This window comes from Prionailurus bengalensis, chromosome D2 (genome assembly GCF_016509475.1).
Source record: "Prionailurus bengalensis isolate Pbe53 chromosome D2, Fcat_Pben_1.1_paternal_pri, whole genome shotgun sequence".
Lineage (NCBI taxonomy): Eukaryota > Metazoa > Chordata > Mammalia > Carnivora > Felidae > Prionailurus > Prionailurus bengalensis.
This window is the reverse complement of record NC_057351.1, coordinates 54,582,794-54,609,409: the sequence shown is the minus strand read 5'-3', so window position 1 is coordinate 54,609,409 and position 26,616 is coordinate 54,582,794. Positions and strand designations below refer to the sequence as shown.

The 26,616-nt window shown below is 44.1% G+C and overlaps 1 protein-coding gene and 1 non-coding gene across 7 annotated transcripts in view; both read left to right on the top strand.

Moving 5' to 3' along the window:
- The window catches only part of ALDH18A1 (aldehyde dehydrogenase 18 family member A1), a 41,805-nt gene extending 38,033 nt beyond the window's left edge, over nucleotides 1-3,772 (top strand). For all 6 annotated transcript variants that reach the window (XM_043597087.1, XM_043597088.1, XM_043597089.1 and 3 more), the window contains exons 17-18: nucleotides 279-374; nucleotides 2,786-3,772. In XM_043597087.1, the coding sequence (XP_043453022.1) occupies nucleotides 279-374; nucleotides 2,786-2,967 (278 nt within the window). In that variant the 3' untranslated portion in view covers nucleotides 2,968-3,772. The remainder of the gene's footprint in view (nucleotides 1-278; nucleotides 375-2,785) is intronic.
- A 12,446-nt stretch (nucleotides 3,773-16,218) lies between these two features.
- Nucleotides 16,219-16,324, top strand: LOC122493577. The gene has a single exon (XR_006299938.1). It is a non-coding gene; the product is annotated as a U6 spliceosomal RNA (small nuclear RNA).
- The last annotated feature ends 10,292 nt before the right edge of the window (nucleotides 16,325-26,616 follow it).

The following is a 26,616-nucleotide window of genomic DNA, read 5'->3' as shown; positions in this document are numbered from 1 at the left end:
ACAGTCAGGCCATTGCAGCATCAAGGGTATGTCTACAGGAGGAGATCTGGACTCCAACCCAGTCTTTCCCAGGCAGCTACTCTTTCCATAACAGGGACTGATGAAGCTGGTTAACCTTCTTCCTCTTTAGACTTTTTACAAGTCTGCGTGTTTAATGTATGGAGAAGCTCTTCAGGGGCCTGGGCCCAGCCCCGATCAGTCACCAGTGCATGACTGGAAGGAGGGATGTTCTCCATGGGTTGGTTACCTTAACTCGGTTTCTTCTCTTTATGCTGCAGAGAAAACAGCAGAGTTCTTCCTCCAGCACGTAGATAGTGCTTGTGTGTTCTGGAATGCCAGCACTCGCTTCTCTGATGGCTACCGCTTTGGACTGGGTAAGAAAGATTCTGGTCATGAGAGAAAGGAGACCCTTTGTGAATCACTATGTGGTACAAAGAGCATAGTGAGGGTGGAGGAGACACCTCTGCTTTGCAGTCACATGCTTGATCAAGATGATAGGGACAGAATTGTGGGAGGGAGGTTGATGAGAAAGAATAGTAACAACAATGAGCCAGAAGAAGTCCTGTCTGTAAGCATTTTGCATGCTAAGAAGGTAGGTACTTGTCTTTTCTTTTTCATAGTTCTTTGAGATTCAGAGAAGTGAAGTAACTTGCCCAAAGTCACCCAGCTGTCTTTTAGACCCAAACTTGTACAAGTCCAAAGCCTGGGTTGCTCCCACTACTGTATGGCAGACCACAGCATGTCCACATGCACAGGTTGTGACAGGTGTACATGCCAGGGTCTCTCAAGAGCACTGCTGTGGCAGACTTATTGCTTCAAAGAGACGTAGCCAGGTTGCCTGAGAGTGAGGAGTTCCCCATGAGGAGAAGACATAAGAAGGGTTAATACGTATGCTGGGCATTGGAAATAAACAGGTGAGCCCAGAGTTGCAAGGGTGACTTCTAAAACAGACCTCTGAAATAAAAAGCTTCAGAAAGACACCCTCTCCCCTTCTGTTTAGAAATAAAACCTCCAGGGGCACCTGGCTGGCTTAGTCAGTGGAGCATGCGACTCTTGATTTCCGGGTTGGCAGTTCAAGCCCCACATTGGTATAGAGATTACTTAAAAATAAAATCTTAAAAAAAAATTTTTTTTAATAAAAAGAAAGAAAATCTCTATTCCCCAGTATAAGGATTTTTCAGTGTCTGGTTTTCAGGGGTGCCATTATACAGAGCTCCAGTAAGGCATTTATGACACATCTGAGCATTACTTCAACACTGAAAATAAAACATTTTAATCTTTCTGAACTCTTAAATAGATGATCTGCCTAGAGAAGTACTTCTCATTGAATTACAGAAGGTAGTTAAAGAGAATTTTACTCAGTTATTCTTAATCATTAGACCCTTTATCGTTAGTTGCCTGTTTCTGTTATGTTGGGCTTTTGATTTAATTATATCAGTTGCACTGATTTTTGTATTCCATGTTATTGGAAGAAGAAATAGCAGCATACTTTCAAGGACTGAGGTGCCCAGGTTTCAACTGAAAGCCCACGATAGCGGAGAGCAAAAGTCCATTGTCTCCATCGCCTACATAGAGCAAACACTCAAACGCTGGTTGAGTTAAATTCTTATGAAACACGTTGATAACAGTGACAGGTGATGTTTATTGAGCATTTACATATTCCTTGCACTGTGCTAAGTATATCACATGCATTGTCTCACTTAGTTCTACATGACAGATTCTATTATTTTCCTCATTTTCCAAGTGAATTGAAGCACGAGAGACAGGCAACATGCCCGACATCATGAGGTCTCTACGCTGTTAAAGCAGAATTTGAATCCAGTGGTCACATGGTCCATGCCAGCCACCACCCCCAAGCACATCCCCACTCAGGTGTCTCTGCCCCTGCTGGTCTCTGCCTGCACCACCTCTCCACCTGCCCCTCCCCTGCTCATCTCCTTGTCACTGTTCAGCTTTTGGAGGCTCTCCCTAACCACTCCACCTGTGTGAAGGCCACCCTGTCCACACGGTCTGTCACAGCACCCTTCCCTGCACTCCCATCACCACATGAAATCATTTGCTGAACCGTTCTTTGGCTGCCTTGCCCACAAAAGTATAAGCTCCATGAAAACACCACCTCACGTCATTTATTCACCACTGCCTCCCCCAGGCCCAGCACGGTGCCTTGTACATAGTACTTGCTCAGTAAAGTTGTGACACACAAGGGAACCCTGCCTCCACTGTGTACCATGCAGAACGCCCACCTAGACTCAGGAAGACCCTTAATGCCCGAAGTCTAGGCCTAGAGCAAGAGAGAAGGAAAAATGAGCAGTCACCTCTTGTGTACTCAGTAACTGTCAAATGAGTACATGTGCTAAGAATTCTGGGGGATACTGAGAACATGTCCCTTACATTCTGGAACTTAAAGTTTGGGGGAAGTGTTCTTCATCTTTATACTGGACATTGTTGTATACCTCAAAAAATGCCCAAATGTCAAATTGTGATACATAGTCCAGACCCTAAGCAGATATCAGAGCCAGCACTCCTAGTCTTGTCAAAATGCATTTGGGATAAAAGTGCACAAAAGAGGCCCACACAGTGTGTTTCATTAGGAGGGGACTCCATTGTGATTCATAGTAACCAGAGAGCACATTGACAGGGACCATGGATCTCAGGCGGGTATGGGGAGGATGGAGTGGGCAGGGCGAGAGGGTGCCAGGTCGGGAGAAGAGAGAGCTGTGGGTCTGGTGGACGGACAGGAAGCGGAGGCTGGGGAAGCCGCAGCCTCATCCGTGCTTTTTCTCAGGAGCTGAAGTGGGCATCAGTACGTCACGGATCCACGCACGGGGACCAGTAGGATTGGAGGGACTGCTCACTACAAAGTGGCTACTGCGGGGGCAGGACCACGTGGTCTCCGATTTCTCTGAGCACGGAAGTTTGAAATATCTTCACGAGAACCTCCCTGTGCCTCAGAGAAACACCAACTGAGAAGAGCTGGGAAGGATTCAAGAGATCTTCACAGTTAAGATGGTCTTAAGCATCTCGTCGTGTCCTGGATGAGCCAGGTGCCATCTCCCACTTCCTAGAAGGGTCTGCCTCTGGGAAAGTGTACCACGAAGCTTTTGGGCTCAGTGTGACAACACCGCTCTTGGCTAACGCGCGTATTCCAATTCACCCTTCTCTACGTTAGAAAATAACCACCGTGGACGGGGACTTTGCTTCTCACAGTCCAGTTCCCTGCAAGGATAGAAGCAGAAAGGTGCAGCTTCCCCCTATAAAAGGCAATGGAAAATCATGGCCACTTTTACCTTTTTATCGCCTCAATGAGGTAATGTCTCCCCTGGTGTTTGGTTGGCGCTAGAGCCCATCACACCTAATATGTCTTTCCACATTTCATTTCTTCATGCTTACAGTCAGTTTCAGAAAGGAAAGATTTGGAATTTAGAAGAGGGGCAGCTCTCCTTTTTGGCATTCTCATCAGAAACAGTTGCAAAAATGGACTGAATCATTTCCACCAGGAAGATTGACTTTTTGTATTTATTGTGAAGTAAATCTACGGAAGCATTCCAGATGCTCACCCCTGTCCGGACCCAGAGGACCCGGCGTTACCCAGAATGCAGTTGGAACCTGGAGCTGCTAGTCCCTGGAAGAAGTACCTATAGCAATCATGCTTGAAATTTTTATATGAATTACTTTGTCTCCTGCCCTTTCCCTCTAAAACAAAAATTAAAGGGTTATTTTAATACTTTAGATTCCTCCCCCTTTTTGAGAAATAAAGTTCTTATGAAAAGCCTGTGTGCATGGTTAACGTTCTCGTCCTTACTTGTCGTTGCCCTCTTCTTCCTCTGCCCTCCCCGTGGTCCTCACACCCCGCTGTTATGCACCGGCTCTTCTCTGGAAGTTGGTTGGGGAGAGTCCATCTGCTACATGTGTCAATGGAGGCGGTACAGGCAGATCTCAGGATGGACCCAGACTGAGAGAGGGGGAAGGAAAACAGGAGATGGAGCCCAGGAGCATAAGGACTGAAAACGGGAAGGACTGAAGAGCGGCTACGTACGGCACAGATGTGCTGCCATTGTGCCAAGGTCCACACAGCGTCCACTTGGCCACAGCCCCAGCCGACATCCTTAGTTCACTTTGGATGACCCTCCCTCCCTCCATCTAGCTCCTGTTTTATTAGGGTCCCTGGTGCCTGATGGTCTGCAGTTGAAAGCTTTCTTGTCTCGTGGGGGTCCTCCCAAAGAAATACACACTCACTTCTATGCTTCTTATCCTCTGAGGATGTCTTATGAGCACAGGAATTACAGTGTCGTGTGGAACATGTTCCCAGACTCGTTCCAAACTCTACTTCACATCCAGACCCTTAGATGGTCTGGCAAGCCACCCTGCCTGCCCTGCCCTCTGAATGGGGAATTCTGGCATAGCTTGCCTGAAAAGGCAATAAACAAAGTCCTGCTTAACTGTATGGCAAATACCACAATCAGCTCCCATCCAGACAACAAATACCCCTGGAGTCAAAAATAGAAAGTGACCCAAGAAGGCCAGGGCCCTTGGGGAAGACTCCACTGAGGAGGCAGGCCTGGATCTGGGCCCTGCGCAAGATGAGTCACAGGAGTAAGGAGTGGGCAGGGCATTCAGGCAGGGGACTGGTGCAGGCAGAAGTCCAGAGCTAGGGATGGAACACAAGTCTGGAGCAGCGAATACGCTGACGTGGGGCAGAAGTTCGTGCGGTGTACAGAAAGGTGTTCTGACCCAGACTGCTGAGACGGGTACAATCCCGAGGGGAGCTGCCCTTCTTAGGGCAGGGCATGGGAATGGGGTTTGGGCTGGAAAACACTGGTAAAGCCCAGTCATCCAACAAGGCCATTTCCCCTGTGGAGCAACGTCAGGCTTGGTCTTTTTCTACAGAAGCCATGAGCAGACTGCATTCTCCCATTTTCAACCCAAAGTGAAGAGATCGCCAAAGGAGGATTGGGAGGCAGCCAGAGCCTCACAAGTACCCCCATCTAGGCAGTCTTCAGTACTTACTTGTTTGGCTTTTATTCTGAAATCCCTCCTGTGGGCCTTCCCTTTTCCTGGCTACCAACTCCTGACAACAAACAGGCTGTTGAAACAACCAGTTCTGAAGCTCCCACCTCCCCCACCAATGGGGAAAAAAAAGCCCTCTGGGATAACAAATGTTCTTCAAGCCAAGTTTACTTGAGTTTAGGGTTTCTGTTACAGCCAAAAGTATGTCAGTGATACAGTATATACATAGATTATGTGGCATTTAGAAAAGTATTTAGATGGAGAGAAAGGTGGGCAGCCAGGGACTAGATTATAGTAAGTGTTATTTGTCTGCTGTGTATCCCTTATTTTGTGGAATCATCTCCTGCATTTTGCAGTAATCCCACTCAGTCTCTGTGATTCAGGGGAGGTTAATGCTGATCTGCCCCTCCCCCCCCAACCTCACTATTTTTAGTGGCAGTCACATGGTTCTGATAAGTCAGAGTACTCTGTTTCCCTGCTTATACTGATTGCTTCAGGACTGGGCGTATGATGATTTAAACTTGGCCAAATGGCATGCTAGTAGAACTAAATTTTTACTGCACTTATTAGGAAAAACAAATTGTCCTCATCCTTCCATGTAGAGGAAAGTATCCAACACAGGAAAGGGAACCAGGGGATAAATAGAGACTTTGCCCACCTGGTTTCATGAGTGCCTGGAATCCACCACTGGACTCAATGATTTCCTTTTCTTTTGCTCAAGCTAGTTTGAATTGGGTTGAGTTTGAGTTTGAGTTCTATCCCTTTATCTTAGAAGACTCTGGATAAATATCCCTGTGGTCAGGGGTGCCCGGGTGGCTCAGTCAGTTAAGCATCCAACTCTTGATTTTTGGCTCAAGTCATGATCTCGCAGGTTCGTGGGATCGAGCCCCATGTTGGGCTCTGTGCTGACAGCTCAGAGCCTGCTTGGGGTTCTCTCCCTCTCTCTCTCTGCCCGCCCCCTCTCAAAAGTAAATGAACACTTTAAGAATATATATATACCTGTGTTCAAATCCCTGCTTTGCCACTTATTAAACAAGTGACTTTGGACAAGCTACTTAGGTTCTGGGAGCCTCGGTTTTCTGGGACTATAACACCTCCTATGTCATAGGTGGTAGCATAAGTATTTGGCACAGCATGGACACTTAGCAAGCGCTCAATAGGCGCGAGTTGATCACTTGTGATTTTTTTTGGGTGCCCAGCTATGGGCTTGGCTCTGTACTCCACAAGAAACCAGAATTTTCTCATGTTACTTATGAAGCAGTTTTCAGAAGCCAGACTTTCCCATCCCCACTTTATCTGGTCACTAGAAGCCCAGCTTGCCCTCCACGTGAGTAAGGAGGAACAGCACTGAGCCTGAGATCAAACCTTTCAGTATGTAGAGCACATGGGCAGATGCTACTGAGAACAGTGTGAGCAGCAGAGACCTGATTTGGGGTCTGGGAAAGAGAAGGTGAATGTCACGCTCTGCCTGAAAGAAGAGGTGGTCCTTGTTTGTCCGAGAGGAGCAGGCCTGCTCTATGCAGGGGGTGAGAGCAAAGCAAGGGACCATGGGTCTCTAGACACTTAACACGTGAGTGCTGCAGTACAAAGTAGAATACGTGCAGCGTGTGTGCTTCTGAACTAGAAATCCATTCCCAGATCTCCAAGCAAACACGAAGATTTTGCATATTCAGATGAATCCTCCGGCAATCTTGCCTAAGACTTTAATCAGGTCTCTTTTTTGACTCAGGGCAGTTGTTGATAGGATTACTACTCAGTTCTGTCTCTCAAATGCACCTGGAACAGACATTTCTGGGTAGTATTTTGGGCCCTGTGTGGATAGTGCCCATGAGGCAGCAACTGTGGGAGTGTTTTCAGGTACAAGTACCTCAGTTCAAACTAGTTTAACAAAAGAAAGTGTATTTATTGGGTTATATGACTGAGGAAGTCGACACATAGTTCAGATAGGATTTGATCAGGGTTTGGCTCTGTTTCTCTATAGATCTCTATAAGTCAGTGGTTCTCACACTTGAGAATCTCAGAATCACCTGCAGTGTTATTAGAATAGATCACTGATTCAGTAGGTCGGGGGTAAGGGCTGAGAATTTGTATGTCTAATAAATTTCCAGCTCCTGCTGCCACCACCAATCCAAGAACCACACTTTGAGAACCACAGTTCCAGACATCTGCCAGCAGCAAGCTGGCTGTGTTGTGGGTTGGGGGATTGGGAGGTGGGAGGGGGCATCAAATAAAACTACAATCCAACAAAAGTCCTAAGCTTCACTCTTATTAAACTGGCCTGAATCCATCACTGTAGTAAATGTAGGAATTGAGTTGCATTGTCACAGGAAATCCAAACAACTGGGACTCGAACTTGATAGTTCATTTTTTGTCTCATGTAAGAAGTCTGGAGGTAGGCATCCCAGGGCTGAGGCTGAGGTGAAGGCTCCGTGATGTCATCAGGCACTCGGGCTCCTTTTGGTTTCTGCTCTTCCATCCTAGGGCAAGGCCTTCTTGCACATGATAGTGGTATCCCTACACTCGGTACTGTGTTCCAGATAGCAGGAAGGAGGAGGAACCTCAGGCAAAGGAGTATGTGCCAGCTGCCTCATCTAAGTGACTTTCCAGGAAGACCCATCCAATTGCTTGTCCAGAACTGGTTCGTGACACCCCTCCTCACTTCTACAAGGGAGCTGGGAAGTGACTTTTTTACCTGGCCATATTGTAGCACCAAGAAGTAAGAGTCTATTGATAAGGAAGAAGGGAAATCAGGTAGGAGAGGAAAATTATCCTGATTCAGGGAACTGGAAGGGGGATCCATTCACCTAAACAACATGGCTGATAGGGAGGAACTGTTTCATGCAGCCATGTGGGCAACTCTAGCTGTAGGGGAGGTTGGGAAATACAGCTTTACAGTTGAGCACACTCCTACCTGAACAAAAATCAGGATCCTCTTCAGGAAGAGAAAATGGTAACCATTGGGTAAGCTACTAGCACTGTTTGTCACAATTACCTTAAACCCCCTCTAAGGAGTGGATTTTTCTAGAAGCCTCCTTTGTTTCCTTGAGCTCATTGATGAGTTTTGTAAATCACGTTTTGTGGTAGGATGTGGGAAACCCTAATTGCTCTGTAGGAGATGGAGAAAGGGCGAAATTCCTGGGCACTCCTGGAGAGTAGCAAGGGAGTTAAGACTTGCCCCAGGCAGAGTACAGACTGAGGATCTGCAGGAGATTAGAGAGAGCTAGACCACCAAAGTATTAAAAAAAGCCATCTGTTTGTAAACTGATGGCTCCATGGGGGTAATTCTCTTGGAGGTTCTCAAATTTTAGAGAAAGGCAACAGTAACAGGAGTCCAGTTATTCCACAGAAGTAGTCTAGTGACATATTGGAAAGAACTTGCATTTGGGAGTCCTACTGACCTGCATTGTCACCTATAAATTGTGTGAACTTAGCAGAGTTACTTTTACCAAAATGGCCTTCAGTTTCCTTATTTGGAACAAGTAGAGGACTAACACCTACCTGTCAGGAGAGATTCTGGCAATGGATTGAACACACAGCTCAGGGAAGAGGCTCCATCAACATTATCCACAAAATTAGCAATAGGGCCCTTCCTGGTGTATCTGTCTTTGTATTCCCCAGTAGCCCAGCTGGGACCAATGCCTATAGGTGCTCCCTGACCACCCAGTGAAACAGACTACTTTGGCAGAGTTATGGAAGGGTGGGAGGGTGCTCTCTGAGACCCTTGGACCATTAGGGTCTTGGTATGAGAGTGGCAGCCTAAAATGATCATACATCTTTGCTGACCCCAACTCACTTCTAAACAACTGAGGAGTGCCATCATTCTCATCTAGTCATGAACGTGAACATGCTCTTGGAGTCTATTGGAGTGGAAGGTCGGTTACATGGTACAGTGTCTTTTCTGCTAGTGCTTCTGCCAAAAGTCAAGGAACAACTTTATAACTGCTCTTGCTGGTAGAACTCCCTCTTTAATGAGAATATTTAAAACATCACTGAATACTCACTGAGCACCTATTATGTGCCATGTGCTGAGAATAGGAGACACTCCTTCTGTCCAATGGTTCAAAGCTTAAGCTGTCTAGGGAATTGCTGCCCTACCCCAAGATAGCTCTTCTCCCTAACTCCCAGTGTTTATCACCTATTTGACTCCAGTTCCTAGGAGAACTCTTTGGCTAATAGGAAGGCACTAAACTAGACAGACCCACTCCAGGCTGGAAGGGAGGACTGTGCACTGCCATCTCAGAAGAAAAGCAATTCACTCTTTTTTCCGTCTAGCCCTAAGATCCCTCTAACACTAGAGGGCAGTCTGGCCCCATGGACCCAAGGAGGTCTGCCCTGTACCCCACTGCCATCCTCAAATGATTCACCTGGAGATGAAGTGCTGGCACAGTAAAATAACTTCCAGAAACCAATTTACCTAAAAGGTAAGAACGCAGGCTGTTTTTCAGGTAAGAGACAGAACAGGGTTTGGGCCTTGATTCTACCACCTTCTAGCTGTTTGATCTGGGGTAAGTGTCTTAACTTCTCAGAACTTTGATAATGCTTACCCATAAATGGGTTTTGTGAGATTATATGTAAAACACTCAGCACAGTGTCCAACCTATGGTAAACCTTCAATAACTGTTAGCTGTTATGTTTATTTTGTTTTAAGGAATATCTTTCTCTTAATTCTGGATACTCCTCTTTTATTTAAAGTCCATACATCTCTTCCTAGGAAATGTGGTTGGGGACCCGCTAAGGAGATAGCTATTGTGTATCAGCACTATAGTAGGAGCCTTGCATACGATGTCACACAATGTGAATGAAGGAATTGTTATCCCTAGTTTACAAGTACAGAAACTGAGGATAAGAGAGGTTGAGTGAATTGCCCAAGGTCACACAGTGAGGAAGTAGTAGAACCTAGATTAGAACCCAGGCAGCTGGGCTTCAGAGCTCTTCCCCATCACAGCGGGCTGTAGCAGTAGTTTCTTGTACCTTAACCCAAGGTAAGTAGTAAGGCTGAAGAAGGGGGTTGCCATGGCTACTAACTAGACCCCTTTTCAAGTAATCAGATCCTAAGTCTGCTCCAGTTTTGCAAGAGGAGATGCTTGTCTGGAAACTCTCCGCAGCACCTGCCCCTGGAGGGAGCTGGCTGCACCTGAATTATTTAGAGAGTCTCTAGACATTTGATATAATGAGCAGGTGTGGATGCTTCTCTGACTTTCCCTGACATGCCTTTACTTACCCCTTTTCCCTCCACATACTTGCCTATGAGGAAAAGGAGCTATCAGCCTTCTCCACAATGTGTACGTCTCTCTCCTCCCAAAAATTGTGGACCGTTTCCCTTGCAAATTTCAAAATCATGTTGATTTGAGTGGAAATTGGTGTAACTGAGACCCTAACTAGTAAATGGATAAATTGTCTTTTTCTATTGATATACAGTATCTTTTCCCCTATCCTAAGCTTATACAAGTCAAAGTACAAGACTGCATATGTATAAATAAAAAAAAACAGCAACTAATAAAAATGTTAAGAGTATAGGTTACACCTATGTAAAAAAAATTATGCTTAGAAAAAAGACTGGAAGGAAATACGAATATAAAGATGGCACTTGGACTCTAGATTTTAGCCCATAATAGCCTATGAAATAGCACAATAGCAGTTATTACTAAATCCAATGATTAGGGTCACGGGTTTTCTAGGATCTGCTCCCCACTCACCTGGCTGCTCACATCCACCCCTTGCCTTGACCATCCATCCATCACGTTCTCTCTCTCACCAGGGCAATTGCCCTGGTAGTGAAGAGTCATTTCCACCTCTGCTCCTGATCCTCTGTATCCAATCTGTGACTCCGTATTATTATCAGCATCCTTCACAGTACCCCAGTTAGATTTTATGTGAAGTCAAACTGAATCCATTGAATCCTAGCTAATAATATTTTAATCATAGATCTCTTTACAACCAACTATTTGAAAATAATTAGCCATTAAAAATCTTGTGTTTAAAGAATATTTATTGACCTGGGGGGGGGGGAGGTTCACTACAAAATGTTGAATAGAAAAAACTAGGCAATATAACAGTATAATTTTTTAAAATAGTATAATTATATTAGGGCGCCTGGGTGGCTCAATCAGTTGAGCATCCAACTCTTGATTTTGGCTCCAGTCGTGATCCCAGGGTCATGGGATTGAGCCCTGCCACCAGCTCTACACTGAATGTGGAGCCTGCTTGAGATTCTCTTTCCCTCTGCCCCTCTCCCCTCTCTTTCTAAAATTAAAATTTTTAAATAATATTTTAATAATATTAATATTTTCCAATTATAGATATTTGGTTAGAAAAAAGACTGGAAGAAAATACATAAAAATATAATGAGTGATTTTTATCAAGCAATGAGACTACTAATGAGTTTTATTATTATACTTTTCTAAGCTTTTCTAAATTTCTGTGTTACTGCTTGAATTATTTTTAGAATATTTTTCCCTTTTTTTTTTCACAGCTACTAGTATCTATTCCTATGGGAAATTATTGGTACAATGGTGAAAATAAAGTTTTTCATAACATCTTTTAAATCTAAAGAGGGGTGCACCTGGGTGGCTCAGTCAGTTAAGCGTCCAACTTTGGCTCAGGTCATGATCTTGTGGTTTGTGGGTTCGAGCCCCGCATCAGGCTCTGTGCTGACAGCTCAGAGCCTGGAGCCTGTTTACAATTCTGTGTTTTCCTCTCTCTCTGCCCCTCCCCTGCTCATGCTCTGTTTCTCTCTCTCTCTCTTTCTGTGTCTCTCAGAAATAATAAATAAATATTAAAAATAAACAAATAAGAGAGGCTTATTTTTCCATCCCACCCCCCTTTGCAGTCTGTCTTTTGCAGACAAGAAATCAAGGCTCAGAGGGTACATCCAGACTGGTGCTCAGGGATTGTGGCCCCACAGGAGAGACCGAACCAGTTAGTTCTAGGACAATTCCAGCCTGTGGCTCTATCAGCTAATGCTCTGGTTCCCCTACCCTTTTGTACTCACAGCCCTCCCAAAGCAAGAGAACTTCAATAAGCCATGAAGTTTTCCTGCTCCAGGTACTTTTCTGGACTCTAGTTTTCCTTCTCTGACTCACAAATAAGGCTACATCTCTGACTCTGTGTTTCCAGATTCTGTTTCAATGCAGACAATTAGATGGTAAATAATTCAAGAGAACGGAAACTGGCAAAGTGGTGTGTGATGTCCAAATAGCTATCTTGTTTACCCTCTGGTGTAAACTTCAGGCTCATCTGCAAGTCAGGAGCCCTAGGAGTAGGTAAAATGTGCAAACACAGGAATCTTCCTGTTTCCATTCCTTCCCATTGTTGAATATTGTTGAGAGTGGGAAACAGCTTCCCAGTTTGGTTAGCATAAAACAGCGTGGCTTTGGCAGACAGACTCAGATAACTTGGGCAAGTCTGATGTTCCTCCCACAGTGGGCTGGGTGTCCAGAGTCCAGAAGCACCATCTGTCCTTGGGGTAAGGATTCATGATTTCAAACTGAGGTCTCAGCACTATCACCACCCATCCTCCATTTCTTCCTTCTGTGCAGTGAGGGAGACCCCTTTCACTCGGCCCTTCTACACCTGCCCATCATTAAAGGAGCAGTCTTAGCTAAGACTGTTTGAGTTACAGGTAACATAAGCCACATTTACCTTGCTTAAGAAGAAAAGGATTGACCTAGGGTGTCTCATAAAGCCAAGGGCAAAAACATAAAGCTGGCCCAGCCTCTCAAGAGACTGGAACTAGCTCAGGCGAAAAAGAAATTTGTGGCTCAGGTAACCAGGGACTCCAGCATCGTCTGGGCGCTCCTATGCTTCTCCTTTCTGCATGAAGACTTCATTTTCTCCTACTGGAGACTGGTTTCTTCCATGAGCATGAAAGACTGAGCCAGTGGAATATTCCAGACTTATTCTCATGCCTTAGTCCCACACCTCCCACCTACTGCAAAAATAAAAAGGTTCTGGCTCCCCCTTCCAGTGCAGAAGAACTTTAGTTGGTCTACTTGGGTCACCTGTCCTTGCTGTAGTAGAGATGCAGAAGAGGGGCCATGGCATGATCTGGGCTAATTTGGCCACATATGCCTTTATGACCATGCCATGGCTAAATTTTGAAATGATTTAATAGGACTTATTTTTCTGGATAGAATACAGTAGGTAGCAACAATTCAATGTTCCTGCTGAAACAACTAGAAAAAAAGCTGGATAAGTTACAGAAATACTATTTTAAAAGATAGTAGAGAGTTTTGGTAGCAACAAGGACTGATGAGCTAAAATTCTGGAGAGAAAAGAGCCTTTTCTGAATGAACTGATAATCTCTGACCACTTTCTTCCCTTGGGGAAATTGCCAAAACTGGGCACAGGCCAAGGATAGAGGTTGACCTAGGCATAAGGTTTTTACTGGGACAAAGAAGTCAGTAGAGCTTTTGTTGGACAGTGTGATCTGGAGGAGCCTAATAGTGGAATCTAGAGTAGCTCTAAACACATGCTTAGTTTTCCCCACAGGGGACATTTGCTGAATTCCAAGATGGAGTGGGAGACACTGCACTAGAAGTATCTAATAGCACAGGGAAATTTCCCAGACTTTCAGTACATAGGAAACAAAGTCCTATTAGAAGGAGGAGGGCTGCATCAAACATAAGATGGGTGTCCCCTTCAAGATATTTGCTAAATTAAAAAAAATTTTTTTGATGTTTATTTATTTTTGAGAGAGACAGAGACAGAATGAGAGTGGGTTGGGGCAGAGAGAGAGGGAGGCACAGAATCTGAAGCAGGCTCCAGGCTCCGAGCTGTCAGTACAGAGCTTGACGCAGGGCTCGAACTCAGGAGCTGTGAGATCATGACCTGAGCCGAAGTCAGATGCTCAACCGACTGAGCCACCCAGGCACCCCAATATTTGCTAAAATTTTAAACTGTGTGGGGCAAGAGACCAAAGAGCCTGAGCTCCTAAGAACAGACTGAATCTTCTATAGGCTTTGAGCATTGGAAAGACAGAGACCTGCCAGGCTATCAATCAAAACCTTGCATGGACTCCCTCCAAGTAACAAGATAACCCAGTGTTGGACTGGACTAATAAAGCTGCAGTCAAGCCCCCATGTGGCTGAACCCCTGACTAGATTGGGACAATCTGCCTCTTACCCCACCTGGTAACAGAAGAAAAAGAGAATCACCACTGGAGGAAAATAATATCATCTACAGCATTTATGGTTCCTTTATATAGTTATGAGACATGTGAGGAGCAGGGAAATATGACTCATAATAAAGAGAAGAATCAGACTATGAAAGCAGACCTACAAATGATTCTGATATTTGAGTTAGCAGACAAGGACTTTATTATAAGTATTATAAAACATGTTTAAGAAACTAAAGGAAAAGGACACGATATACGTGAAGATAAAGAATTTCAACAGAGAATTAGAATCTTATAAAAATCGAGTAGACATTCTAGAACTGATAAATGCAGTATCTGAAATTAAGAACTGATTAAAAGAAATATTTCCATACCTGTTAATTAATACCTACTGGCCTAAGCCTCTTGAGTTTCCTATCCTCCCCCTCCATGGCCATGTGGCCCTCCCTGGACAGCCTGGACTTCCTCATGATCCAGCAACTCCGGAGTTTAGGGCTGATCCAGCCAGGGGCCTCCAGGACCTGCTACACCACTGATGCAAATGTCCCTTCTGATTGGTTGGCGTCTGTACTTTCCCATCGTCAACTACAGTAAAACCTTGGGTTTCGAGTAACTTGTTCTGTGAGTATTCCGCAAGACAAGCAAACATTTCTGATAAATTTTAACTTGATAAATGAGCGATGTCTTGCAATATGAGTAGTATGTTATGCCAAATGTCACGTGATCATAACTGAGCCAATGGTTCTTAAAATTCGCTTTGATATACAAGTGCTTTGGATTACAAGCATGTTTCCAGAACTAATTATGCCCACAAACCAAGGTTTTGCTGTATTTTGATGTCACTTCTTGGCACTGTCATTGAAAGTCCCTACCAGAACCAAATGATTGAAGTTTAGGAAAAATTCCCTGAAGGAGGCAATACCAGCATAAGAGGAAAAATGGAAGGACATGGAAAGGGATATTTGTTCACTTATGATATTCAGAAAGCCAGAAATCTGAGACTGAAGCCTGCTGTTTGCTAGTTGGCATTGTTTTATGTTTGCTCCCCACCGTGGCTAAAGAGAATTGAGCAAGCCATGAGAGAAGGGGTTGAATGAGGTGTCCCCGTAGCTGGGTAAGTTTGCTCTGTTGCTGAGTCTCTTGTATCTGACTGACTGGTAGTCCCCACACCAGTTCTTCTCCAGAAGCAGCCAGGATAGCTTTAGTGACTTAAGTTCCTCAAAGGCAAAAGAATCTAGCGAGAACAACTGCCTCCCACAGCATAGGTTAAGAGAGCAGGTTTTAGAGACAGCTCTAGGTTCAAATCCCACATCTGCCATTAACTGGTTGTCTGACCTTGGGCAAGTCACTTTATCTCCCCTGTGCATCTCACAAAGTTTGTAGCAAGCACTGCTGGTTAACTAGCAGTTTCTTCCCTTCTCTGCTGGGAGAGGCCTTATTTTTTTTTTTTCTCAGAGTGTTTCACTTCTTTCCCTCTCAACTTGGGTTGAATTGTGCTTCATCTAAGCCCATTGCAGTGATCTTACTCGTGTCAATGATTGGATTAGGTATGTGTGTATGGTGCAGTTCTGGCCATTGAGATGAGAGGGATGATCCAGGGGAAGCTTCTTGGAAAGCTTTTCTTGTACTTAAAAAAGAGATGCAAGGAAGACACTATCACTCTGCTAAACTTTGTCTTGTTCTACGTGGCTCCTGGAAATTCAACAGCTATTCTGCAGTCATGAGGGGTACTACCCTGGAGACCAGAGCCAAATGAGCAAAAAGGTGGAAAGAACCTGGGTTCCCTGATAACATCATGAGCCTCTAAGTTAACCAAGCTTCAAGCTGCCCTTGCTAGGAACTGCTCGTTACAAATAAAATAACTCATTTCCTTATGTTTAAGCTACTTTGAGCCAATATTGTTTTTGAGGATTCGGTTCATAAAATAATTTAAGTAAAGCACCTAGCACAGTTCCTGGTATCAAAGTGCTAAAAGAAATTACAGGTATTATTATTGCTATCATCATTGCTTTTTATCATTATTTCTATTTCACTTAGAGCTTCAGCTCTGGTTATAGGGGAGGATAATAAGTCTGACATTTAAAGATGTGATGATAGTGTTCACTGTGGCAGCACTTACACTAAAATTGGAACGATACAGAGAAGATTAGCATGGCCCCTGTGCAAGAATGACACCCAAACTCGTGAGCGTTCCATATTTTAAACAGATAGGTAGATAGATAGATAGATAGATAGATAGATAGATAGATAGAGATGTGATGATAGGGATGGGGGTGTCAGAGGTAAAGGAATGAATCCAGGTGCTTTGGCTCCTTGCCCAGTGCTCCTTCTAACAATGGTTTTAATTAAGGGTTCTGTGTGTGTGTGTGTGTGTGTGTGTGTGTGTGTGTGTGTACGCGCGCACGCACGCATGCACTCACAGGCAATTGGAACTAACTTGGGTTAGCGCAAACTAATAACAAAAAAATAATCTTTTCAAAGACTGTTGAGTGTGTCACTCAATTAAAGGAAGAGATTAACAAAGAAGATCTAGGCAAGGAAGGAATTAGGACAACTCCAGACACCTCAGCAGCTAGCATCCATGCACCTCATGCCATTGATGTGACTGCTTCAGAAATGTATGTCTCTGCATCTCTCCATCAGGATTTCTCAGATGAGAGAGTTTGGGTGAGGTGTCTGCACCAAGAGTAATCAGCTATGGCCTAGGGGCAGAGTCACACAGATGTGACAATTGAGGGAGGTCACACTTGGTTATCAGGACCCTTCTGAAACAAGACAAAACTATGGTGAGCCCAAAATGTGCCTTGTGCTGCCACCATGCCCTTCCAAAACTGCAGGTTTCCACCAACCTTAAATGAAAAGCAGCAGCCCCAGGCCAAATTCTAAACATGCTCATAATTCAATAATGCCAAAGACAGTCTTTTTTCAGGATGTCTCAGAAAGGAAGAGGAAGAATGGGGCAAGGGACTAGATTGGACAGGAGACTCTAGAGGTCCTTTCTCAGGGCATCCAAACACTGACTTGGAATGTCCAGCCAGAAGGACCAATGCTGCCCTAACATTTGCAAAAATGCAAACGGCCCCATGTGCCCAAATGTCTAAATGTTTAAAAGCTATAAATTAAGCTATGCCCACTCATGTCCTGGGCTCCAATCAAGCTTTTCTCTCTCCCCCAGCCCACTGCTTTGAGATGTGGAAACTAAAGTAATAAGGTTCTCCCTGGGTTGTTCATGCCATCTGAGCTGTAGGTACCACAGACATGCCAGAGCAGGGCAGGAGCTGGTCCCAGGCCCCTGGGTGGTGGCTGGATGCATCCAATCCCAGGATATAGACTGACTCAGTCAAGCTCCCCTAAAGTTAGGGCAGGCAGATTATCCTCCTGCACACCTTACTTTTCCAATTCAATTCAAGAGTTCCAGGCAGTTCTAAGTGCCTCCCAAGTCTACAGCAACCCAACTCAGGAGAGAGTGGGGAAGGGGGAAGGGCAGGAGGGTAGGTAGAGAGGAATAAGTTCTGTCTCGACACCCATTTAGGTTGACTTGGGGCTCCAACTTAAACTGAAGTAGGCATTCTTTCCTTGATTTCCCAGGGCAGAAGCTGTGACTTTTGTCTCCCATCCCTCCCACTCATTGGCAGCCTCAGCCCTCATCCTCTGGCCTGAGGGGACCAGTTGGGCCCACACATGTCCCCTCCCTTCCTGATTCAATTTGTTACCTACCTTTTAGAAAACTTTCCTATGAGACCTGAAAAGAAGAAAATATACTTTTTGTTTCAATGTATACAATATGTGTGGCCAAGGGCAAGGGCTCCTATTTTCCTGGTCTGAGGCTAGTGCTAACTAAGGAGGACCTTGGAGATTATCTCCAAAATTGAGTCTACAGAAACTATGAATCTACCAAATTACCACAGTTGGTCCACAGGACTCAGGAGCAGATTGGAGGCTCCCACCATGCCACTGGCCAGTGATGGGATAATCCATAACAATCATAACCATCAAACTCAAACTCCTTAAATATATTTAAACCCATGACTTCATAGTAGTCCTTAACAAACAAACTCTCTTTTGTCATCGTTTGAAGGATGCTAGGGCATGCAGCCTATTATTTTGAAACTAGTAAATAAAGAAAGAAATAGCATTTATTTTGCTGTTCTTTTTCTAGCTGTGTGCCAGGATAATGAAATAGTTGATATTGGGAAGTTTTTCTGTATAGAAATATGCCAGTGGGGCGCCTGGGTGGCGCAGTCGGTTAAGCGTCCGACTTCAGCCAGGTCATGATCTCGCGGTCTGTGAGTTCGAGCCCCGCGGTCGGGCTCTGGGCTGATGGCTCAGAGCCTGGAGCCTGTTTCCGATTCTGTGTCTCCCTCTCTCTCTGCCCCTCCCCCGTTCATGCTCTGTCTCTCTCTGTCCCAAAAAAAAAAAAAAAAAAAAAAAAAGAAATATGCCAGATATAAAGTTTTTCTTTTTAGAAGTAAATGAAGAAATGAAGCTAAGACATGAAGTTAGCATATTAATATTTTGCAACTCTTTTTTTTGTTTTTTAATTTTTTTTTTTTTATATTTGAGAGTGAGAGAGAGAGAGAACTAGTTGGGGAGGAGCAGAGAGAGAGGGAGACACAGAATTGGAAGCAGGCTCCAGGCTCTGAGCTGTCAGCACAGAGCCCAATGTGGGGCTCGAACTCATGAACCGTGAGATCATGACCTGAGCCAATGTTGGATGCTTAACTGACTGAGCCACCCGGCACCCCAACATTTTGCAATCTTAATGAAATAATGGATCTATCGATGCAGTGATCATCAATGCCTGCTAACATCAGAAAAAGAAAGATAACAGGACATTATATGCCTTCCCGGTGTAAATGCAAAAAGCATTCTAGAGAAGAAGAGTAAAAAGAAGGAGGAAGAGAAGGGAGAGGAGGAGGAGAAGGAGGAGAAGGAGAACCTGAACCAGATTAAGTCTTTTGATCTAACTACCAGTTTGTAGGAAATACAAGATAAATGTTAAATGATACTATGGAGAGGCAACCAGCAATATCCAGACTTTGGGAAATTCTAGGACAAGAGACCTGATTCCTTCAACAAGTAAATCACAAAGAATATGTATGATTCTAGATTAAACAGAAGTTAATATACATTTCATCCCATTGCAATCTTTAGAGCTTAAATCTTTACAAAAAATTTTTTGTAGGGGGTGCCTGGGTGGCTCAGTCTGTTAAGCGTCTGACTTCGGCGTCTGACTTCGGTTCAGGTCGTGATCTCACAGTTTGTGAGTTCGAGCCCCACATCGGGCTCGCTGCTGTCAGTGCAGAGCCCGCTTCATCCTCTGTCCCTCTCTGTCTTCCCCTCCCCTGCTGTGCTCTCTCAAAAATAAATAAACATTAAAAAAAATTTTTTTAGGACACAATCAGGGAAATTTGAACATAGAATTGACATCGATGCTATTTGTTTTAGGTATGATGATATTGTGTTTACAAAATACTTACCTTTTGAGTGACACATTGAAATGTTTGTGGGTGAAATTATATGATGTCTGGAACTTACATCAAAAAAATCTGTGAGGAGGTTTAGAAATCACTTGCAGGGGTGGGTGCCTGGTTGGCTCAGTTGGTTAAGCAACTCTTGATTTCATCTCAGGTCATGATCTCACAGTCATGAGATTGAGCCCCACCTTGGGCTCTGCCTGAGCATGGAGCCTGCTTAGGATTCTCTCACCCTCTATCTCTCACCTCCCACCTCCCTCTCTCTGTCTCTCTCTGTCTCTCTCTCAAAAAAAAAAAAAAAAAAAAAAGAGAAAGGAGTCACTTGGATAGGATCACAGAAAAGCCAGTTTGGCCATGAGGAAAGATTCTTGGAGTTCGGTGATGGGTGCACAGTAGTTTACTGTGCGTCTCTCTGTACTTGCATATGATTGAAACTTAATGAGCACTTTAGGGGGTGCTGTGCTGTCTGCTAAGGTCTCTAAGATGAAGCAGGTGTGGTCCCTCCACTAGAGTATCTTACAGCCTGGTTCCCAAACTCTTATCACCATCACCTCTTTTATTATTCTTTTTCCTAGTGAGATTCATGTTTGAATGATTCTGATCCCTAAATAAATGCATTTATTATGAAATAATTTAAAAGTACTGTTTGTTTGGAATGATTTGAAATGTTCAAGCATTTTTCTTTTGGAGAGCATTAAAGGAAGGCATGGCTGGGAACCCCAAAGTGGTCCAACTTTTTAATTTGACAGAGGTGGAAACTGAGGTAGACAAGGAAACTGCCAAGGTCACCTTTCAGCAGAAGTGGGACTGAAACCTCGTTCTTCTAAGCTAAGTCCATTGCTTTTTCCACTGCACAGAAGGTGCAGCTTGTCAGCTGAGCACAGAAGGTGTTTTGGGAGTGTGTCAATGATCTAGTTTACTAGAGTAGAAACAGTCACTGTATTAGCCTGTCACCTTCTCTTTTTAAGGCTGAGGTATGCCAGTTCCTTCAACTTTTCCTCATAGATTTTATTTACTTGTCACCTTCTGCGACTATTCTAAAACTGTCTGACACATTACCAGTTGGTTTAAATTTTCCCTTTATGATAGGTTGCTAAGCACTGACTTTCCTCACCCCTCTTCAGTTAAGAGTGGAACTAATTAAAGAAGTCAACCACAGTCAACTCTTGGTGATCCAGGAGCAGACTGGCAAATTTTCCATCTATCATGGCAAAAACAAAGCAAAAAAATCACAAAGCCACCATATAATAGGAAGAGAATAACTATTGGTAAATACCACACTGTGTGATTTGGCTTAGAACATCCCTTCCTTACATTGATTCCTCAGAATGTTAAGGTTGGTTTATTGAGAAATATCTATGAATGTTTAGTACTTTATTTTGGATGTTTGTCACAAACACTTTCACTGAAGCTTTTCCGTGTTAAAGTGCACCTCAGCAATGTTTCGATTGCAACGTCTTCTCTGTCAAATAAGATTTTCCTGTTCAAAATGGCGGGACCACATCTCTGTCAAGCTGACAATGTAGAGTGAGCAACCAACCTTGGTTGCCAATGTTCTCACATGCAAGATTGAAATCTTTAAAAGCCCTTTTGGATGGTACTGTGGTCAGCTCTTGTCTCTGTTGGGAATTATTTGGTTTCCTTCCTGAATTTCCATCACGGGGAAAAAAGAGGCTTGATCTGCCCACAGCAAGAACAAAAAGCGGCTTTCACCGCAACTGATTGGAATGGAAAACCAGAATCAGATCCACCCCCGAAAAGCTTTCACGTGGAAAGGGATGAAGTTTCAGTTATCTGTTCCAATTCAAGAATCTCCAAAGGCTTCTTGAAAATCCAGAATTGCTTATTTAAGTTAATAAAAGAAGAAATGAGAACTATAACTGGAGCCAAGTTCTGTCATTGCTACTCTCAAGGGTCCAGTAGAGTCTTTGAATCGCAGTATCACAGTTAGTTTGAGAGCAAGTTTGAGGAGCACTCGCAGTACCATGAAGTCCCTCAGGACAGGATGCTGCGTTGTCCCCCAGCCTGCCCACTCGGCCTCAATTCTTTCTTCTGATATGCCTGGGATACCTCCCAAGCCAACCTACTTATCACCCTCCTTCCCTGGTTTTCAGTGCTCCACTTCCAACCTAGAAACTCAAGCCTCGTAACCACAATGACATATCACGTAAGCTTAGCAAATTAGACATAGAAGAGAACTCTCCCCATTAGCTAAAGGCTATTTAGCACAAAGCCTATGGGGAGGTGGGGATCATAATTAATGGCAAAACATTAAAGGCATTTCCATTAAAGTAAAAAACAAGACAGACAACTATCACTGTAGTGTACCAATGCAGAGGGCAAACAAAAGAATGAGAAGCATATGCCTAAGTGAGGGGGAAAGAGGGCTTCCTGTTTTTCTTCTGCCCTCATTGCTGCTGGCTCCTCATTCAACCTTGGTTTTTACCACTCAGTCTGTGCCGAAGCAGATAGAAAATGGCCTGTAGTTTAAAATAACTATGTGGTGAGAGAAGTGGCATGTACTGATTTTATTGTCACCAGGTTGATCATTTCCTCTTGGTTCTCTGGAACCCAGGTAGGAGGCAGAATAGAAAATGGAAAAGAGAAGAAAGAGGAGGAGGGGAAAAACAATGACTTTCTGGTTAGGTTTCCATGACATAAACATGGGGGGGAAATACAAAAAGCAAGAAAGAATTAAGGGAGCAAGAAGGACAAATAAGAAGGAAAGGGACACTGGCTATGTGGTAGATATGGGTGAGCAGCAAGGAGTAGGAGAAGTAGCATCCAGAAGCGGAGAGCAAGGAGGAGAAAATAGCCGGAAAAACATCTGAATGCAGGACCTGCAAGCCTCATCATGACTGAAGGAGCACAGAGATGTCTGAGATGGAGCTGGGTTAGCAGGAGGATTTAACTGGGAAAAAGGAGAGCTCTTGGATCAGAGGTAAAGTCTGGGGAATCTTGCAGGCCTGAAACATGTGCCAGGTGCTCTGCTAAGTGGTTAACATCTGTTGTTTTATTAATTTAATCCTTGCTCCCACTCTTCTGTAGGTGCTTTTATTCTTCCCATTGTATGGATGAAGAAACTGGGGTTTAGAGAAATTAAGTATTTTGCTCAAGAGCAGTCTTTTAACGATAAGTGGATCTGGGATTCAAACCTGAGTCTGCTGATTCTGGAGCCCTGGCTGGGTAATCTTCAGCTTCACTCCTCCAAATTCTTATCTGGCTTGACCCAATTTGCCTTCCAAGATTGGGTATATTCAGTGTGGTAGGGGACAGATGGCTATGCATTGTGTAGATATGTAAAGAGAATTTTCTCAGACTAGTAAAATTATGGATGCCAACCATGTAAAACCCATGTTATACGAGGAAACTTTGGAGGAGCTGGGTTGATTAGCCTAGAAGTGAGAAAGTGAGAAAGGTGGGTCATTGGATATGTAAGGGACTGACATGGCAGAGGCAATGATCTCTTGAGTCGTTCCAGGGAGAAGACCGGTTGCTGTGACATGGAAGCAGAGTAGAGTTCAGTCTTGGAACAGGCTTTCCGTTGAGGTTTTCTATAGCCACTTTATTCTGTAGAAGCTCCCCATTCCTGAAGATGTCCAAACCAAGTTCCCATTGTTCATTCGTCCACTCGTACAAATTCTTGTGGAGGATCCACAATGTGCCATCTCTTTTCCAGAGACTGGGGCACAAAGGGCAACAAGACAAACATACACACTACACTCCAGGGATTTCACTTTAGTGGGGAGAACAGACAATAAACAAGTAGAGAGAGACCAATAATTATATAAACTACTTACAAAGCAGGGTGTGTGTTACGAAGGAAATGAACGAGGAGGACCTGAGATAGGAACTAAAGGAAGGAACTGGAGTGGACCCAGTCAGTGTTCTGCCAAGGGTCCCTGTCATGCTTTCTGTGTTCCTGTCTCCCAGCTTCTATGCACTTTTGCTAAAAGGACCAGTTCTTGCAACTTAGTTCCAAAGGTAACCCTTGGGTCACTGGAGCTCTTGGCCCACATACACAGAGAGCTCCTAACCCTCCTTGGCTCCGGACTCAGCTAGCAGAATAGGAGTGTGAAAGCCCGGCCCTTGTCTTCAGCAGAAACAAAGTTCTGGGTGCAATGCAGGCTTCCAGGCTTCTTTTTTGCTTGGTGTCTTGTGCTTCCCTGTTCAGCTTCCCCCACTCCCTTACTGGTTCCTCCTGGAGCACTTCTTAATGAAAATACTTGCTCGTGAATCCTTGTCTCAGGGAGTGCTTCTGGGAACTCAACTTCGGGTAGGGAGAGAGTCATGATCAGATTTATACTTTTAAAAAGTATCCTGGGGGCTCCTGGGAGCTCAGTTGGTTAAGCAACTGACTCTTGATGTCAGCTTAGCTCATGATCTCGTAGTCCGTGAGTTCAAGCCCTGCATTGGGCTCCGTGATGACAGTGCAGAGCCTGCTTGGGATTCTCTCTCTCCCTGTCTCTCTGCCCCTCCCTCACTCATGTGTGTGCGTGCACTCTCTCTCTCTCAAAATAAATAAGCATTAAAAAAAATAAAGTCTGGGGCGCCTGGGTGGCTCAGTTGGTTGGGCGTCCGACTTCAGCTCAGGTCATGATCTCACAGTCCTTGAGTTCGGGCCCCGCGTTGGGCTCTGTGCTGACAGCTCAGAGCCTGGAGCCTGCTTCCGATTCTGTGTCTCCCTCTCTCTCTGCCCCTCCCCTGGTCATGCTCTGTCTCTCTCTGTCTCAAAAATAAATAAAAACATTAAAAAATTTTTAGGAAAAAAAAAGTCTGTTAATTTAAAAAACCCTATTCTACACATGCAGAAAAATACAGAGACAATAATGAGCACATTCAATCACCACATAGACTTAATGTCTTAAGATTTTGCCATGTTTGTTTTTAGATCATTTTTCAAAGAAATGACAAATTATAGAAACAAAGCCTCTTTATATCTGTCCTAATTTCAACCTCTATCCTCCCTGTCCTGAGAAAATTCCTTCCATTTATTTTTCTATACTTTTACCTGTTTATCAACTTTAACATGTTGATAAACATTATTATCAACATTAATATTGTTGTTGATCTTTTACTTCTCAAAAATTGAACTGTATATCTGAATCTGAAAATAACCTTATTAATCTTGTATTAAGAATTATTTGTTTATATATGAAGGTGAAGTTTACCCATTTTAATAGCTGTATACTATTCCATCATATGAATATGTCACAATAAGAAGTTTTAAAATAATGCTTTGGAATATACCTTAATGCTACAGGAAAGTATTCATGATTTAAGTGAGAAATACAAGATATAAAATATTATTTATAGTATAACACAAAACACATGCATACAAAAATAAAATGCTGCAATGACAAATCTAAAAGAATTAACACTGCTACTTTGGGATTGTGAGATTATGGATAATTTGTCACTTTCCTAAACCTTATACAGTGAATAAGCATTGTGTGTGTGTGTGTGTGTGTGTGTGTGTGTGTGTGTGTGTGTGTGTATGTGTGTGTGTTGTAAGAAATAAGACTAAAAACATACTGTATTACTGAGAGAAATGTGAGCTGTGTGTCCCATGGAGCTATTACCTCCCTCCCACCTCTGTTGGCAGAGCCCCTGGTGATCTGTAAACAGCCCTGCCCTGTTTTTATCCATTCATCTCATGGGGCAGCAGCTGATCTAGCAAACCCCCTCCCAATAGCCCTGTCTTCCTGGCCTCCGCAGCACATTTGGTTGGTTTTTGGTGCTGATACCCGCAACGCAATTATAGGATTGGCTATAATTATGCCTGCAGTGATATTATAGGATTGGATATAAATATACTTGCTACATGTGAAGAGTTTATTTCTGTTCACAGTTTACCATCTGGCTGCAGCACACCCTTTTCTAGCCAGGAGGGGAAAGAACACTATTCAAACCAGAGGTGAAACAGGAGTCCAATTGGAGGCTTTAAATAATCGACTTCTGAAAACTCACCTCAGCATGTGTGATGCGGCCATAGTGTCAGGAATCCCAGGAGAGAAGCAGCAGGTTTTTTTTACCAGGTCTGTAGTGTTCTTTCTCTGCTCTGAGCTTGGGATGGAGCTCAGGCAGGCCAGTTCAGACCTTCCTAAGTCACAGTACTCCCATAGGTTTGCAGCCCCTCTCCTCACAGAGGCACCCTCGTGTCCATCTTCTGCCTTCACTGCCCTCTCCAGCTCAAGTCCGACATTGCCACCTGCCTACTAGATAGTTCCATCTTCCTGTCCTAGTGTGCCATCAAACTGAAATCAGAATTATTTCTTAGATGCCCACGCTAGGTCTTTCTTGGGACTTCTCTATTTCTCTTAATGCCAACATGGTGATATCAGTCACCTAGGGGATCATCTTTGGCTACTTTGTGCCTAGCAGGGAGTCAGTTTCTGGCTCTCAGTGATTAATAAACATTTGTCGAATGAAGGAATGAGTAAATGAATGAAACGTCTCTTCCTTTCCATTCTCATAGTCACCTCCCTAGTGCTAGCTCTCATTACTTCATACCCAGACTATTACAGTCACTTCTCAACTGGTTGCTCTGCCTCTGGCCTTTGTTGGTGGTAATTCACCCTGCTGCTGCCACCAGACAGGTTGTTCTTACATGCCACCTCTGTCGTACCACTCCCTTATTTAAAAACTTTTGGTGACTCCTCACTGGCTAATCAAATTGAAAATCACGAGCTTGGCTTACAAGGCCACTGTGCTCTAGCTTTGTGCCTAAACTGCGCATATTCCCAGGGCCTCTGTTCTCTTCTCACACGTCTCGTACTTGACAATCTCTGTGACGATCTTCAGGCCGCTGCCTCGGTCTGGACTGACATTGCCATTTTCACCTGTTCTCCAGAGGAGGGAATATCTAAGCTAACACCAGAAGCATGACTGGAAGGAGAACCATCACTCTCTTATTTAACAAATAGTTGTTGAATTTGCACTCTGGCGGCCACTGAGGCTGATGCATATTGATCCTGCCCTTGCTCCCAAGGAGAGAGTCAGGTACTTTGGACCGTC